The sequence below is a fragment of the Danio rerio genome, chromosome 25, assembly GCF_052040795.2.
Source record: "Danio rerio strain M-AB ecotype USA chromosome 25, GRCz13ab, whole genome shotgun sequence".
In the NCBI taxonomy this organism is placed as follows: Eukaryota; Metazoa; Chordata; class Actinopteri; order Cypriniformes; family Danionidae; genus Danio; species Danio rerio.
In genome coordinates, this window is record NC_141045.1 from 36,518,678 (window position 1) to 36,536,073 (window position 17,396).

The 17,396-nt window shown below is 39.4% G+C and overlaps 1 protein-coding gene across 5 annotated transcripts in view; it reads left to right on the forward strand.

Annotated features, from left to right (window-relative positions):
* The window catches only part of roraa (RAR-related orphan receptor A, paralog a), a 512,855-nt gene that overhangs the window by 486,283 nt on the left and 9,176 nt on the right, over positions 1 to 17,396 (forward strand). For all 5 annotated transcript variants that reach the window (XM_087310917.1, XM_087310916.1, NM_001110167.1 and 2 more), the window contains 6 exon segments: positions 1,432 to 1,573; positions 5,107 to 5,502; positions 6,244 to 6,365; positions 6,703 to 6,835; positions 11,134 to 11,241; positions 14,930 to 15,040. In XM_087310917.1, the coding sequence (XP_087167043.1) occupies positions 1,561 to 1,573; positions 5,107 to 5,502; positions 6,244 to 6,365; positions 6,703 to 6,835; positions 11,134 to 11,241; positions 14,930 to 15,040 (883 nt within the window). In that variant the 5' untranslated portion in view covers positions 1,432 to 1,560.

Consider the following 17,396-nt stretch of genomic DNA (forward strand, 5'->3'; position numbering starts at 1 on the left):
AAAAGACGTGATAGTGCCATTAGTAACTAAATTGTAATCAGTCGTGAACTGAGGTGGGCCGGTCTGGCTTGAAACTCCAGGGCTGAAAATGAGTCCCACTCCGGCCCTGCCGATAGAGGACTCAAGAGGTGAGCGGATCAATTCTTTTTCCGGCTCTAAACGCATATGACAAGTAACAATACTACCTGCACAAATGTGCGCACGTGCGGATGAACAAATCACTCCTTGAGAGGACCGGTAGTTCCCGAGTCATATTGAAGACTCGTTCAAAAAGAACGAATCGTTCATGAATGACCCATCACTATTACAAACTTCAATAATTATTTGTAATAGTTTAGTGTTTAAATTTGAATGTCACGGACATTATGGATGTACTATCCACCATCGTTAGCACAAATAAAAAATATTGATGTATTGTTATTAGTATTATGAACATATTCACTTTTATCATATTCACTGCTTGATTTTTTACAATTATTATAGATGTTTTAAGGCTGTAAAATCTCTCAATACACACTTCATACACTTTTCTCAGACAGGCATTGACATTTTCAAACTTTTCTTTCATTTAAACACTCTCAAAGTTCAAACCTTTGTAGAAAAATAAGTCCAGTATTATAGAATAAAACCAAAGATCAAACCCATTAGATCTTCATTTATTTATTCAGTAATGGCGCCCTACAGCTGAGTAACGCTACCTTCCTTTAGCATGTCCAGAGGTTCAACTTTTTGTGCTATGGATAGCATCATCCTCTGCCTCTTGACTGCTACCGCAGGTGTCTTTAAAGGTGCAGAACGTTTCGCCGACATTGTGGGGAGAAAACTTGCAAGCATATTGTGTAAAGATTTGGCAAGATGAACGCATTCTGTACTGTACAGTAGACATGGCATGGAGAAGATTGATTGACAATGGTCTACAGCCATGGTCAGGACGCCAAACACAATGCGCTAATCAGTGCGCTGTAGAAAAAACAAGCATGTCAATTCACAAGAAAAAAATCGGTGAAACTGCGAGGCCACGAAAAGTGAGCCACATTATAGCGAGGGATAACACTTCAAACCTCAAACAACAATTCAAACCCAAACAACTGGAACATCAATTCTCATGCATTACTATACCTAAACAAATTTCCTCATACATGCGTACTCACATTGATTGGAAATAAATATGATTCTGATTACTAATAATAAGAAAACTTGACGTAAAAATGTTTGTAAAATTTACCACAAATTTAAATTTCCTTTAATGGCACTTGTTAAATTCCAATTTCAAGAAGTAGTGATCCACATTCATGAGTTCGAACAAGACTTTTGAACTAGTTAAAAGACTAACAAGCAGTCTCACCAGGCCAGCATAAATGAAAAAAAAAAATCTGTACTTTTGAGCCCTGCATGTATTAAGCACCCTCTCTCTGTCTCTCGGGCCTGTAGGGCTTCTTCAGGAGGAGTCAGCAGAGCAATGCGGCGTACTCGTGCCCGCGTCAGAAGAACTGCCTGATTGACCGCACCAGCCGGAACCGCTGCCAGCACTGCAGGCTGCAGAAGTGTCTGGCCGTGGGCATGTCACGTGACGGTAAGTCCATGTCCAGTGCAGCGGGCACCAGAGGGAGAGCAAGACTCTCCACAGATACAGAACATCAAATGAATGCAAAATACCAAGAATAGCAGTGCGTAATATAAGCATGCAACCTCAGAGCAAGTGCTTTTCAGATATGCACTAAGAAGAGCAAAAACTTGATTGCAACAACCGAAAGTGTTTTGGGGAATCTTATATAATTTGTCAGCAGTTGTAAGTTTTGGGAACATATGTCGATTTCCATTTTTAGGTTGAATCATTATGGAGTGAACAAGAATGTACTTGAAATGGTCTACAACAGGGTTTCTTAATCTTGGTCCTGGAGGGCAGGTGTCCTGCAAATTTTTGCTCCAACCCCAATCAGACACACCTGGGCAAGCTAATCAAGGTCTTCCTAGGCTTTCTAGAAACATCCTTGCAGGTGTGTTGAGGCAAGTTGGGGCTAAAATCTGCTGGGCACCGTACCTCCAGGACCGAGATTGAGAACCACTGGTTTACAAGAATATTGTGGCGAGTATTCTGATTTTTAATATGACTCTGTGGTGTGGGAACCTGAGTGTTGTAAACCGAGCTAATCTGTTGAGCATTGTTAAACAGCAAAGATACTGGTAGAGTCTGGTAGAGTGATCTCTGATAATGTAAAGTTAAGCAAACCTCATTAAAAATAGTTGAGAATGGTCCCTTCCCTAAGAGTTTCTACCATATAATAAGTACCACTTCCATTATAACGTAAGGCAACAAACAGAGAAAGTTAAAGTAAGGTAGTAGCTATATAAATATAAATATATATATATATAATATAAATATATATATGGCTAAATTTCCATGATGCACCAAATATTGTAAAAGGATTTCAAGAAAATATTTAAATGCAATAGACAGCTTTATTCCCTACTTACCTTTGTTCCCCAGTCTTGCCATGTCACATAAGTTAGAGTACCTGTTCTGTAGTCGGAGCCCATTACTCATTAATTTTCACCAAACTTGTGACAAGATGAATTTAAGAGGCAAGTTGTGGATCTGGACTGCGGGGCATGCTCAGTCAGGGTGGAGAGTCTTGACAGCAAGTAGCTTTTATTAAATGAGCATCATTAAAACAGGCTCATTAAAGCCAATGCAGGTGAGCAGCGTTACGGGGAGCACAGGTGAGAGTTTGTGTGTGTGTGTGTGTGTGGAGGCCCCCTGCTGAGCCTCCGGCTGGGCTGTGTGACTACGGCCCGTGACAGGAGGATGAAATCAGGCCAGGTCTTCCGAGTCTACCAGGCTGCTCTCTCACACACAACCAGGACAGGCAAGGTGACTTCTGACTTCACTCCGACTGAAGCTCACCAGTCCCCATCTGCCTCCCTTACTCGGGGACAGAGACGCAGAGTGTGCACAGATACACGCATGTTACTGTAGGCCTCCACTCTGACTCAGTCATATTCCTCAAATTCAGAGCTGATCCTATCTCATCTCCTCATGTCACTTCCCTGTATGTCTCATCTCCTTTCCACTTTTGTTATGTTTAGAATTTACCTATAATTTAATTTGTCTTGGGTCTCAGGTTGTATCTAATGTGATCTCCTCTTTCTACTAATATTATTCCGTGTCCTTTGGTTTACTTTAAAGCTCTGTTCATACTGTGTTTATTTGTCTGATATGAGTTTGGGACATCCTAAAATATTTACTATCAAATATTATCAAGGATCCATTTATAGATCTTTCTGTTACCAAGCTGATGTTCTGAATCAGGTATTTTAAGTAAGGGCGACATACAAAATGTGCAAGGTGGGGGATGGGGGGGATGTCAAGCAGCAGAATTGAGAACCACTGAGCTACGACAACTGTCAATCCAAGAACTAATAGGACAGAAGAATCTGATGCGCATTATTCTACTTATTCACTCCCCTTGCCTACAACTCCTGCTGTTGCTGGGACTCTAACCTACGACCTTTGAGTCACAAGTCAAATTCTCCAACTATTAGGCCTTGGCTTCCCCATAGTTGCCATTCAGATTGCTTTCTCGCATGCTTGTAAGTTGTGTAACATGAGGTAATTCATTCAGTAGTACTCTGGCATTGTTTCGAGGATGACGAAACAAGAGGCAAGGGTCTGCGAACAAGTGGTCACAAGGGACGCATATGAATGCATGTTAACACCAGGTGGAAATATAATTCATCTCTGCTGAGCACTTGTCTCCTAATTATATCTCCTCCCATTTCATCTCTTGTCTTATCTACACTTTTCTTTCGTCAAACTTGACTCTTCTTTGTCTGTTCCCACTTGTCTCAGCTCTTGCCCTTTTGCCTTTTTTCTCATGTTTCGTCTTCCCCTCATCTTCAGATCTCATCTGGTCTCCTCTGCCATGTTGTCTCCTTATCTTGTCGTCTCTCCTCGTTTCTTGTCTTGGCTCATGTCTCTCCTCACATATCCACTATCCATATTCTGATCTTCTTGTCTCTTGCCCCTACTTTAAATCTACCACTTTCTTCTATCCCCTTCTGACATCCTCCTTTTTTTCTCTCCTCTTCTGTCCATCCTCTTCTCTGCTCTGGTGTCCTCTTGTTTAAAGCCTCTTTATCCATTTCATTCACCACTAAACTCTCTAGTACATCTTCTTCCATCCATCAGTAGATCAGCTTGTCCTCTGCCAGACGCCCTTCCTTTTTATGAACACTTGATCTCCACTTATATCTGATCCACACTGTATTCCGTCCCCAGTTTCCTGTTCTTCTAACACTCTTCCAGTTCAAAGACAGGCTGAAACCGTAGCAGCTCTTTCTTTCTAAGCTGAACAGTCTGTCTGCCGCTTCCTCCAGGTGTTACAAGAAAAGGCCTTTCCTTTTTGAGAGTGCTTGTAAATTGAGGATTCATTGTCAAGTCCTCTGTTCTTGGATCATTTTGAGAGTAGACAGCAGGAGAAAGCTAATGCTATTACCAAGAAGAGCTTTTTTGACCCAATACACCACTAATACTCTGTGAGAGACATTAAAACCTGCTCCCGGGAGTTACTTGTACTCTCCATGCCACTACACTAAGCCTTCTATCAAAGGCCAAAAGTCTTCAGGGAAAAGACATTGCGGATTTTGTTGTTTTAAGTAACAATGGCTAGGAAGTCTAGTTACTATATCTTGTGCTAGGGTTGTTTTAGGGTGGTGGGCGTTAAACAAAAGGGTTGCTGGTTTGATGAACATAAACATTGAGCTATATATCACTACCTTTGTTCCCTAGAGGCTAGATTGTACAAGGGGGGCTATTAAACTCATTTATCAAGGATGCCACAGAAACAAACTCCACCCAACAAACTCTAATGTAAATTTGTAACTCTTTCACATTTGAGTTAAATTGGGTAGATAATTTGTATTAATCTATACGAGTTCTTTCATGAATTTTCATACTGTTCGCTTTGAAGGTTAACAGCTCCAGAGGGCTCCCAAGTGTACAATAGTGTTGACGTGGTTGCTCAGCCTGCATTTGATTATATTTAAGAAGGTTCCGACAATTTGAAACAGATTCCTGTTCTCAGTGCACTCTCTTTGCTCCTACAGCGGTGAAGTTTGGCCGAATGTCAAAGAAACAGCGGGACAGCCTGTATGCGGAAGTGCAGAAACACCGGCTACAGCAGCAGCAGCGGGACCACCAGCAGCAGCCCGGTGAAGCCGAACCCCTTACCCCAACTTATGGCCTCTCCACCAATGGTCTGACCGAGCTCCACGATGATCTGAGTGGATACATGAATGGCCACACGCCGGATGGCACCAAGCCTGACTCAGGAGTCAGCAGCTTCTACCTGGACATCCAACCCTCACCTGATCAATCCGGCCTGGACATCAATGGCATCAAGCCAGAGCCCATCTGCGACTTTACCCCTGGCTCAGGCTTCTTCCCCTACTGCTCCTTCACCAATGGGGAGACGTCCCCCACCGTTTCCATGGCTGAGTTGGGTAAGTGATCATTCAAATGAATGGTAAAGTGGATTCTGGGCAGGGGGTGGTACTAGGGGGAAGAACCCAACCGTGGGGCAAACGTCGCTAAAGATGTCTTAAAATAGCATTAGGTTGGAGACTCATCTCAAAGACTCATTAAAAGAACCTCTTTTTTTCTAATTAGTTTCCATTAATTAGGGCCAATCAGGATCCAGCAGGGCACGCGCCAAGGGAAATCATTTTTTTAGCTTCCCCTCCTGCTCTGGGACTCCTTTTAACAGATGTGTTTTCAACATGATTGAATTTTTATACTGTTTTTTTTTTCTTCTTTCTCTCGTCTCCATTTGCTCATTCTTGCTGAAAGCAAATATGACCTTTGTTCCCATGAATTTACACGCACTCCTCACTTTTATACTTGAAGTAGTGCCCTATTTTCCTCTAGAAGGGAAACACAGACGGTCAACAAGCTTCTAAATTGACTTTAAATCACTACAGTGCAGTTCCTTGATTGGAAATGCTGCATCTTTTGAAAGATTTCCCTCAGCATTCCTGTGAGCATAAATGAATATCCCAGTAAGAGGAACATCTTTCATGATAATAGGAAACAAATGCTGTGTACATAGTACAGCTCGAAATATCTATCTATCTATCTATCTATCTATCTATCTATCTATCTATCTATCTATCTATCTATCGTAAGAATTAAGTGCAGTCAAGCACTAGAGGGCTTTTTTGACGGGATGTTGCATTGTGTTTCAGAACATCTGGCCCAGAACATTTCCAAGTCCCACATGGAGACGTGTCAGTACCTGAGAGAAGAACTTCAGCAGATGACCTGGCAGGCGTTCCTTCAGGAGGAGGTGGAGAACTACCAGAGCAAGGTAAACACACACATTCTTGGAAAGACACATGGCTGTTCGGATGGGATGTTTTAATTTAACACCAAAACTTGCAGGGTACCCAATGTGGCAGGGTTTTTGGGTTCAAAAATGTTCAGGATGGTTGCACAACAGGATGAACAGCAATTTAAGTGACTAATTCAGAGCATTTTTTTTTTAAATGGGATAACACTGGTAATTTCCATCACGTTATTTTTATGGCGTTTTTATACTCTTTATCATAAAGTACATTTATAGGTGCAGAAATTTAATTAAAATTAAACTGCTTCAAAAGAATACAGCCTTTTGTTGAATCTCTTTGTGTTTTGCTTCCTTTCAGCCCAGGGAAGTCATGTGGCAGTTGTGTGCCATCAAAATCACAGAGGCCATTCAGTATGTGGTGGAGTTTGCCAAGCGCATCGACGGCTTCATGGAGCTCTGTCAGAATGATCAGATAGTGCTTCTCAAAGCAGGTAAAGTGTGTGTTCACATTACCATCATCCAATATAGGCTTACTTTGTGTGCGTGCCTGTGTGTTTACAGGGTGTAAAACAGGAATTAACCTTTTTTCTGCAGTGCCTGTGTATGTGTTTGGAGTAGTATACTAGTGATCTGTATACTGTGCACAGTATGCAGTTTTTTGTACGAGATGGCTCACTATATTTGCCAAAATGTGCATCAGCTAGAGAAGGGGTTCTCAATCTAGGTCCTGGAGAGCCGGTGCAATGTAAAGTTTATTCCCAGCCCCAATCAGACACACCTGAACTAGCTAATCAAGCTCTTACTTGGCTTTCTAGACCAGGGGTGCCCAAACTCTGTCCTGGAGGGCCGGTGTCCTGCAAAGTTTAGTTTAAACCCCAATCGAAACACACAGGCTAGCTAATCAAGCTCTTACTAGACTTTCTAGACCAGGGTTGCGTCTGAAACCACATACTTACATACTATATAGTATGCTAAAATCAGTATGCGAGCTGAGTAGTATGTCCGAATTCGTAGAATTCGAAAATCAGTATGCGAGAAGTACCCAGATGACTTACTACTTCCGACGAGAATCTGAAGTGTACATCCCACGCTCGCTGCGCTATCCCATGATGCCCCACCAGAGAATACATGAATGGGAGTGAAGCGACGCAACTGACGCAGGTAGGGCACGTGACCATGACAAAATGGCGAATGTAGTACATCCGAATTCCATTCATACTTTTCACATTCATACTGTATAGAACGTACTTTTCTAATGGCCGAGTAGTACGTTTAAATTCAAATGCAGTACCCACTGAGTAGTAGCCGATTTCGGACGCAGCCCAGGGGTGCCCCAACTGTCCTGAAGGGCCGGTGTCCTGCAAAGTTTTGTTTCAACCCCAATGAGACACACCTGGGCTAGCTAATCAAGCTCTTACTAGGCTTTCTAGAAACATTCCTGCAGGTGTGTCGAGGCAAGTTGGAGCTAAAATCTGCAGGACACCGGCCCTCCCGGTCCAAGTTTAGGCACCTCTGTTCTAGACAAATCCTTGCAGGTAAGTTGGAGCTAAAATGTTTTTACTCATCTCCTTTTTGTTTAGTGTAATTAATCACTTAAATGAACCTTTTTACTTAATTCGACAGAAAATAGTTAAGTCAATTTATCAAATATGTATTAAGAATTAATTGTTGCATACTATTTAAAGTGCTATCAAAAAGGGACCCCTGAGTTTTTTTGTGTACAAGCTCCATTTTTGTGAATATTAGGAATTTAATTTGACAAACGCACGCACATGTCAGAATAACTGAGGCACAGGCTGTAAAGGCTCCACCCACTTGCGGAAATGGGGCGTGGGTAACATAAACTAATTTGCATTTAAATCCAAACCCAAAAACGGGGTGTTTTTCGCTTCCGCCCAACAAGAGTCCTTTGCACCATGGTATAATAGACTATCCGTAAGGTATTTTGAGCTAGAACTTCACAAGACGCATTCTTTGGACCCCTGAGATTTATATTACATCTTGTAAAAAGGGGCATAATAGGACTCCTTTAGCAGCAGTACACTGCACAGTAAGCAATATGCAAGTATTCACAAGCAATGTCGCACAGCAGGAGGTGCCGTGCTTCAGCTGAGGATCTCTTGTGTATACCCGAATACTGTATCGGGACAATCTGTTAGCTCTTTTGAAAAGTAAGGCACTATTGAGATGATATCAGCACTGCGCACTATCTGCTCGCAAATAATGGGCCGAAGTGCTTGATCACACTGTCCCCGTCATGATCCCGACGGCTTTCAGTGTTTCTGTTTGTGCCCGACCGAAATGATTAACAAAATACTGAGTGAGCGCTCTCTCTCCTGACATGACATTTTAAACCACCGGCATCTTTTCTAAAGCTCCGTAATGGCTTCTATTACGTGGCTTTTATCCTCTAAGCCTGTGCTCACCAAAGCACTCCGCTGTAGAATTACCGCTCCCGCTCACAACAATAACAGCAACACACTCCACCTGAGTCACACACACATACACAGACTACTCTAAAAAAAAAATAACAACAGACAATTGGTGACTTAATAAAGCCGTTTTTTGAGATATAGCTACTTATTGTGATATAAACACACCACTTACGACCTTAATGCTGGGTTCAGACTACAAAGTGCTTTTGTCTGTTATAAACGTGACTAGCTATGTTGCCATCCAGCTATTTCTACGCTCATTTTTGGAATATTGCATTGAAAACTGCTTAATTGGAAAGTCAGGATGTGCATGAATTTTAAAAATGCGCAAGAAAAAAGCGCATAATTAAGTATGGATGAACGTTTTATTCGATAAGCGCATAAACTACAATGAAAACACATTTATAAACTGAATTTCAGCAAAGTCACACTCGTAGCAGTGCCATATGGCTGCATATCGGCACTGTTGGGAGGCGTGCGTTGACTCGAGCCCGTAGGCATACAATATACAGGCATATTGCACTGCTATGAGTGTGATATTGTGTTTATACAACAGTTTGACGGCACAATCGTGTATATAAAAAAGAAAATCAAACACGGAGAGTCTAAAAAATTCTTTTGTACAAGAAACTACCTTCCTCTGCCATTCATTCACGTTTGCAGCTGACACCAGAAACCATTGCTAATTCACCAATGTCCCTTTAGAGCTAGTGTTTGAATGATTCTCTAGTGTAATGTCTAAAGTGATGACAAAACAGCTGATTTTGCTGATATTTGAATATTATAAGGCTGAACGACATGAAATGCCATCAGTCTACAGAGATTTCCCAGTATTTCTCTGTTGGATATTACAATAATTAAACCGGAAAAGGCAAAGCAAAGCAAACACTAGCAGATTACTATGGCATTAATACAGCACAACAACATACAAAAGAGATAGATCGACTTAGAGTGTCACTGATCTGTTTTAGAATGAACTGATCAGCTGTATTTGAAATACGAAAACGTTGAGTGTTTCTCCCAAGGAGTTATTATGCGTTCTCTGGCGACATCTTGTGTTGGTCAGTGATCACTTTCTTTGCTCTGCATGCTGATGGTTGCCGATGTGCGATCTCTGAAATGATAAATATTTTAAAATAGGAACTATCCGTATAAATAAACGGCATAGTTGCAATCTAAACAACTACATTCTTGCCTAAAATGCCTCAGTTATGTACGTTATGTTGTCCAACAGCTGCAATATTTGTCAAACTGCAGCGAGTAGTCTTCTGCTTGTCTCTTTATGTAGGAGAAGTAAGAGGCCGATCATACCGAACACAATTTATGCGTTCGGTATGGTTTACTAATGGCCGCGAGCGTTTTGCGCACTGCTTATGCGCACGTTTTAACCGCCTGCTGCGCCTCGAGTTTTTGCCCTTGCACGCCGTGCGTTCGCAGTTAAAAAAAAAGTCAACTCTGAGCAGATAAATCGTGTTAAGTCACTCACGTCTTTTTCATTCTCCAATCAAAATAAAGCAGAGGTGGGGTTTCCATTGAGGCGCCTGCAATGTTTGTGTTGTCAAGACGACTACGGAGATATTTGAAGATGGAGGAGAGAGTTGTGGTTGCTGTTTTGAGTTATCCAAATCTGTATGACTTCACAAATCTTGAATATCACACTATTATTAAAAAGCGCACTGTTTCTTTTTTTCTTGTCAAAAAAGGCAGTTAAATTCGCCTCGCGTTTTCGGTGTGATCGGCCCCTAATACACCACATAGGTGATGAGGCTGTACGAGTGTTGTTATTGCAGAATAACCAGACAAAACTGTTATATAACTGTTATATATTTGACATGCTTGTATAATAAAAAGCACAACTTTGTAATTATTAGTCTCTCATTGTCCAAGCTTGTTAACCACGATCTCCTTAAAGCACACAAAAGAGACTCAACAAATTAATAAAATAGTACAATTTATACAGACGTTTGGTTTTAAAGAGATGTTTAGAGCATATTTAGGTTGGTTTTCATTGCATTTATGCTGTTCTGATCAGTGTGTGAGATTTTGAAAAGCTTCCCTATCTCCTTCCATTACTTATTATTCATGTAGCCCACTATAAATATGTTGACATCTTAGCTAACTTACTCAGCAGGATTCTCTTCGAAATGTTGCCCCGCTATGACAGAAATCAAGCTAAAAGAGAAGGCAAACTGTGGAAGAAGATGCTAATGTTTGCTATACTCCACCTTGTGGCTGGGTTTCGAATGCAATGTGTGTAAGCTGTGAAAATGAGTTTGCCTTCACGTGTTTCTCTAGCGTATCTGCTTTTGCTTATGTAAAAAAAACACAGTTTTGTTTCTCTCCTTTGTGCGTAGGCTCTTTGGAGGTGGTGTTCGTCAGAATGTGCCGTGCCTTCGACCCTCAGAACAACACAGTCTATTTCGATGGAAAGTATGCCGGGCCTGATGTCTTTAAATCATTAGGTGAGTTACAAAACCCAAACAGATTTAGGATGTGAAGTGGAAAATCTATGTTTGGAACAGAGTGTGTGCGCCTCGTATTTGTAACTTTGTGGGGACCAAATGTACCCACAAGTGTATCAATATCCAAAAATTTCTACTTTTTTGTGGTAGAATATAAAACTGCAGATTGTTTTCTGTGAGAGTTGGGTTTAGAGGGAGGGGTTCAGGATATACAATTTGTAAAGTATAAACATCATGATGTCTGTGGTGTGTGTGTCTTGTATTTCTAACATTGTGTGTACCAAATATATTCACAAGTATAGCAATACCATTCAATTTTGACCTTCTGGGGACATTTTGTTTTTGGTCCCCATGAGGAAAACGGCTCATAAATCATCCTGAATGAAGTATTTTGAAAATGTAAAAATGCTGATTGTCTCCTGTGAGGGTTGGGGGAGGGGAGAGAATATACAGCCTGCACAGTATTAACATCAAGTCTATAAGATCTTGGTATGCTTGATTTATATTGATTTTGTTGTATAAATAAGATGCATCACTTTTCGACAAAAAATTGTGAATATTTCAGAAAGCCATTACTTTAAACAAAATAGTTCACATTTTACTCATGAGTATGAGAATAAATACTAAATTTGAATGAATTCTTATTACATCTTGCGCTCATTCAGCTCTTGCATCTTCATTTTTGGATAGAAACAAAATAAAGCACAACAAATTGTCTCTATAGCTTTCAATACGTCGTCCTTGGATTTTACCTTTCCTTACTAGGGTGAATTTTCCTCAGTGTGGCAGTAGCCACTGCATATGTTACTGTAGGCATCTACAACATGTGCAAGCAAATTTTAATGTCTTCCATGAGCGTTTTATCAAACCCCACCATCCAGTTTTTCGGGTGTAAGCAAATAACATTTACATTTGAATGCCGTGACATTAGTGAAATCCCATCCCGGTTATTATGCACACAGCAACTCAAAGCTTGTCCAAATGCCAAAACAAACACAAAAACGAGAAATCCAGACATGGTATGAAAGATAACATCCAGTTGTGTACTGTAACCATATCTCACGTGGGCGTCCTCAGCCTTATAATGATCGTAATACTTTATTTCTGACGTTTATGAGGCGTTTTGAACAATCCTGCATGTGTTTGCCAAGCTTTAGCGCAGTAACTGCTACGAAAACTGTGCCCTCAGGTGGTGCTGATGTTTTATTTCAATTATTTATCATTTTTCACTGCTTAATTTCCAATATCTGATTTATTTATGAGTCGGAGATAGATTTGTGCTTCCAAAACTCGCATTACTACTAAATAGGTGTTGTGCTGAACAATGTTACGATCGATAACAAAATATCTTTCTTAGCAGACAGGAGAATACATGTATTTATTATTCATGCGTTTGAAACGCAATGCGAAATTTGCATACTAATGCATGCAAATACATTGCGATCCGCTCTAAATATCCTTCACTGCACTATATAGTCCTCTATTACAGAGCAGTTTTCCAGAAATGTAGAAGAATATATCTGTATATACTAGAAATGAAGCAAACTTTGATTATTTTATTGCAATTATTAGCTATTTTTAATGCTAGGTGAGTAGTGTCGGATTTGTTTTGCAAGTCAGATTATGAAATTTAATCTGAATTTCTCAAAAACCCACATAAAGTGTTGACTTGACTGGCAAAGCCTCAGAACAAAATGTATTGCCACTTAAAATGTAATATATGCAAAATGTCTCGCCTGAAAAATATTATATTCATGCCTATTTATACAATTTAAATTCATAATAAAAATGTGTGCTGATGGTTTTCAGAAAAAAATAAAAATAAATAAATAAATAAATAAATAAATAAATATAGATGTGCATAAGATGTGCATGTAAATGGCATGGGCATATCTAATAGCTCATAGTCACATGTGTTAGCTACCTCTTCGCAAAATATGTTTAAGCATATTTCCGAGATTATAAATGGATGAAGGCTCTGGCGATTGTCACTGATTTACTACAGTTATTACTAATGTTTGGGGGTAGTGCATTTATTTCAAACTGTGACTAAAATTGACTGGAACTACATGTACATTTAACGGTTTTATTCAACCCTGCATTACGGCAGTTTGTTATATAGTCACAAAATTTAATCTATCGATTCAGCTTCACGGACATTAATTCTCTTTTTTTGTGTTCCTCAACCTAACTGTTAACTAATGAATTTATATAGGCATTTTTTTAAACATGACTTTCAAAATAGTGTATTCGTTGAATGTATTTTTATTAAATATGCTAATGTGCTGGAAATTCTTTTTGAATCGGATATATCAGAGCAGAAGCCGGAGAGTTTTAAGCTATTAAAAGCTCATAAATCACTCTGTTTGTCCAACACGATCTCACAGCAATTCGTAACTTTTTGATTTAGCGGCTAATTAGTATGAAATCATACAATCTCATTCGTACAATTTAGTACGGTTTGTTCATCCCCCAATGACGGTAGGGCTTAGGGTTTATTTATTTTAAAATTTGTACATTTTCGTATAACTGAACTGTAAAATAGTAACGTTTCCTCATGAGATCAGGCTGGTTTGTCGGATAAAGACGTAGTTTGGCTTCAGAGGACTTGAAATGCAACAACTTGTTTGTACTGCTTTTTATGGTCAGTTTTTGCAATAAAAACGCATGACCCTACTTTTATTTGCCTGCTGTTTATTTTATGTTGTTAAGAAGCAGGTAGGTTCCGGTGTGGGGGTGTGTGCGCCAAAATATCTCTGAAAGTACGCTTGTTTATGACGAGCTGGACAATATGAAAGATACTGCCTATTGAATTTTAATATGTTAAAACTCATGTTGAGGAACACGAAAAATGCCCATTGAAATACAATATGTTAAAAGTAGGTTAGAAATCATGTTGAGGAAAATACCCATCGAAATATAGTAGGTTAACCGTCGTGCTAAGGAACAGGAAAAAACGGAAAATTTGTGTCTGTAAACATGAGTTGATACATAAAAATGTTGTGACTATATAATGAACTGCTGTGTGACTGGGTTGTTTTATTGCACACCTTCCAGCCAATCAGAAACAAGAATTTCACCAGACCATAGAAAAAAGCGGGAAAATTTGTGTCTGTGAACACAAATTGATACATTAAATTTTGTGACTATATAACGAACTGTCATGTGACTGGGTTGTTTATCGCACACCTTCCAGCCAATCAGAATCAAGAATATAAACAAAACATAGTATATAAAACCTTTATCCTTTTCTAAATATGGCTATTTTAATGTTTTTGTTTTTTTATTTAGTGCCGCTATTTTTACATTTAACCAATATGGAATGTAAGTTTTCAATCCTAGTGATTGTATTCAGAAGTAGAGGGAACAATGTTGTGTCTAGATGGTGTTTAGCTTGGGAAAGTAAAGCAAAAAATGCTGCTGTAGACGATCTGCCAGTGTTTGTCTGACTCACGAGTGTTACTCAGTTTGTTAGTGACCCCAGTCACGGTTACATAAACCTTCTCACTCGCCAAAGCAAGATTATCCTGGACGGGCGGGGGGGGAGAAAAACGTGGCAGGAAAATTCATTGAGTGACGCTGAAGGATTGCATTGTTCTTACCTCTGTGCCACCCTGACATCTGCTAAAAGATCAAGTGTCTGCTCGTCTCCGTCTCAATGTTTTCTCTTCTGTCTGCACGCTGACAGGCTGCGACGACTTGATCAGCTCTGTCTTCGAGTTTGGGAAAAACTTGTGTTCTATGCACCTCTCTGAAGACGAGATCGCCCTGTTCTCCGCCTTCGTCTTGATGTCTGCCGGTAAGCAAACTCTGTGTTAAAATCCCCAAAATTATCCACAATCCATGGTTTACCTTCAGAATCATACATGAAGATGGAAAGGATAGTGTTAGGAAGAATGGTTGAGCAATTTTCTTTTTCCTTACCGAGGCCAGAAGTTAGGTTTTCCAATCAATCAGTGTGTGTGGTGTTTATGCCATGTTGTAATTATCATAATTGCGAGATTACATAATCTAAAACGCATTTAAAACTCCTCATAGAACTAGTAATCAAAGCTAATAAAGTGAATTTTCCAGTGTTCCGATGACATGAACACTTCAGAATAAAATCTAATAGAGAAATCCTTGTTTTTAGCGACACAAGTGGCCATTAGGTGAATTGCAGCCAGCCTGGTTTATACTTCTGCGTCAGGAGATTGGCATGACCCACGCCGCATGTTATGCGCATAGCCGAACTTCTGCATGCTCTTTGTGTTGCTGTGCAATAACACTTCCAAGACGTTAGCTGGCAGTAGATGTTTATGTTCCACTATGTCGAGTTTCTTCGCTGGTGTTTTGTTTTTTCTGAACGCTACCTTAATGTACAAGTGGCTCAAACTTACTCATTTTGAGGCGGGAGTCATCAGACGTGCAACAATATTAATCATAAGGTAAACACAAAACAATAGTTTCCATCTAGAGCTCCTTCACGGGACTCCACACTTGTAAACACTTGCTCCATCAAGCTCGTGCGGTTCTCATCTCCGCCCACACTCGTCAGCACTACCAAGCTGATCAATCACAGAGCTTGCGCTACGCCAAAGTCTCTTTAAGGCAAGTCATTTCACTCGGCGGCCATCTTTGAAAAGCCTCTCAGGCAGTATGCTTGGGCATTCTGTTTGAATGGGGAAACATCAAATTCTCCAAAACGACATGCCAAGCTTACGATTACATTTCACATTACGAATAAGCAATAAAGTTATACAACAATTGGCTATTTAGTTAATTCCTTAATGTTCGTATAACACAAAATCGGCAGAAACTCAAGCCTGAGCCCTTCCGCCAGAGAATTATCATTTTATAGTGATCGCTTATTGGCTTCTGTACTAGCAGGCGGGTTTTATTCATCTTATAGCAATTTCTGATTGGCTCCTGTACTAGAAGGCAGAGCTTCTTTTTCCATATTGACAGTTACACTTTTCCCCATTCAAAAGTAAAGATCTTGTGTATTCTAGAGTCTTTGGCTATGTATCCTTGTAATGTTTAGTAACATTTTTTTGAGAGGTACATGTCAGCGTTGCTGACGGCCACGGCGAGGGCTATGCGACCACGTGTAGGCTGCACCAGAGCATACGCGTGCGCTTGACGCAAAAGTATAAATCAGCCTTTACTTGTGTCCCACTCATGTGTTAAGAATGTTATTTTGGACATGTAATCAGTGGCGCCCATAAAAAAATTTAGTAGTTGGGGTGGCCAAGTAAGACAACACCAAATCTTGAGGTGGCATACAAAATATAATATGAATAATGAGTAATGATATATTTTTGTTTCTGGTAAATGAAATAATGAAGTTTTAATTAATTCCATTTAATAATCTTAATATTGTAATTTATTCCTTGAAATAATTAACCAAATAAATATCAATATTTAATTTAAAAACACCTTTCAGGCAAGTTATTTTTCATATACTTTTATTGTACAACATACAGTATATGCCATGTCTAAAATTAATGAAGATTAATTAATTAATAAAACAAACCAGCAAAATAATGGTCACTAAATAAACTAGATTCTGAAAAGCTGAATTCAAAATGCATCTATTTATTTATTTTTTTGTTGGATTAGTGGTTTTCAATCAGATAAAACACAACTTTCTCATTTCAAAAAATAACAATTTCTTAATAAAAAGTGTGCCGTCTCAGTGAATCAGCTACATCGGTGGCGCTGATCAATCCACAATAATTTAGTGGCTACATTTTATTTATTAATTAAATAAATAATTTATTGAAATATTGTGAATTTACGTAAGTGCATTTAAATAAATAATATCAACAACTAAACCATATTGGGGTGGCCACAGGGGTTTACACAAGGGTGGCTGTGGCCACCCCTGCATGTAATAGGATACAGATTACAAGTTACTCTTTTTAAAATGTTATAAGTAGTGTAACTATTTCAGTTACTTCATTATTTTACTGATTACATTTGATTATTTGAAGTCACAGTATTTAAAATGTAATTAGTAGTGTAACTAATTTAGTTACTTATTAATGTAACCAATTGCATTTAAAAGTTACAGTATTTAAAATGCAATAAGTAGTCTAACTATTTCAGTTACTTATTAATGTAACCGATTAATTTTACAAGTTACAGTATTTAATATGTAATTAGTAGTGTTA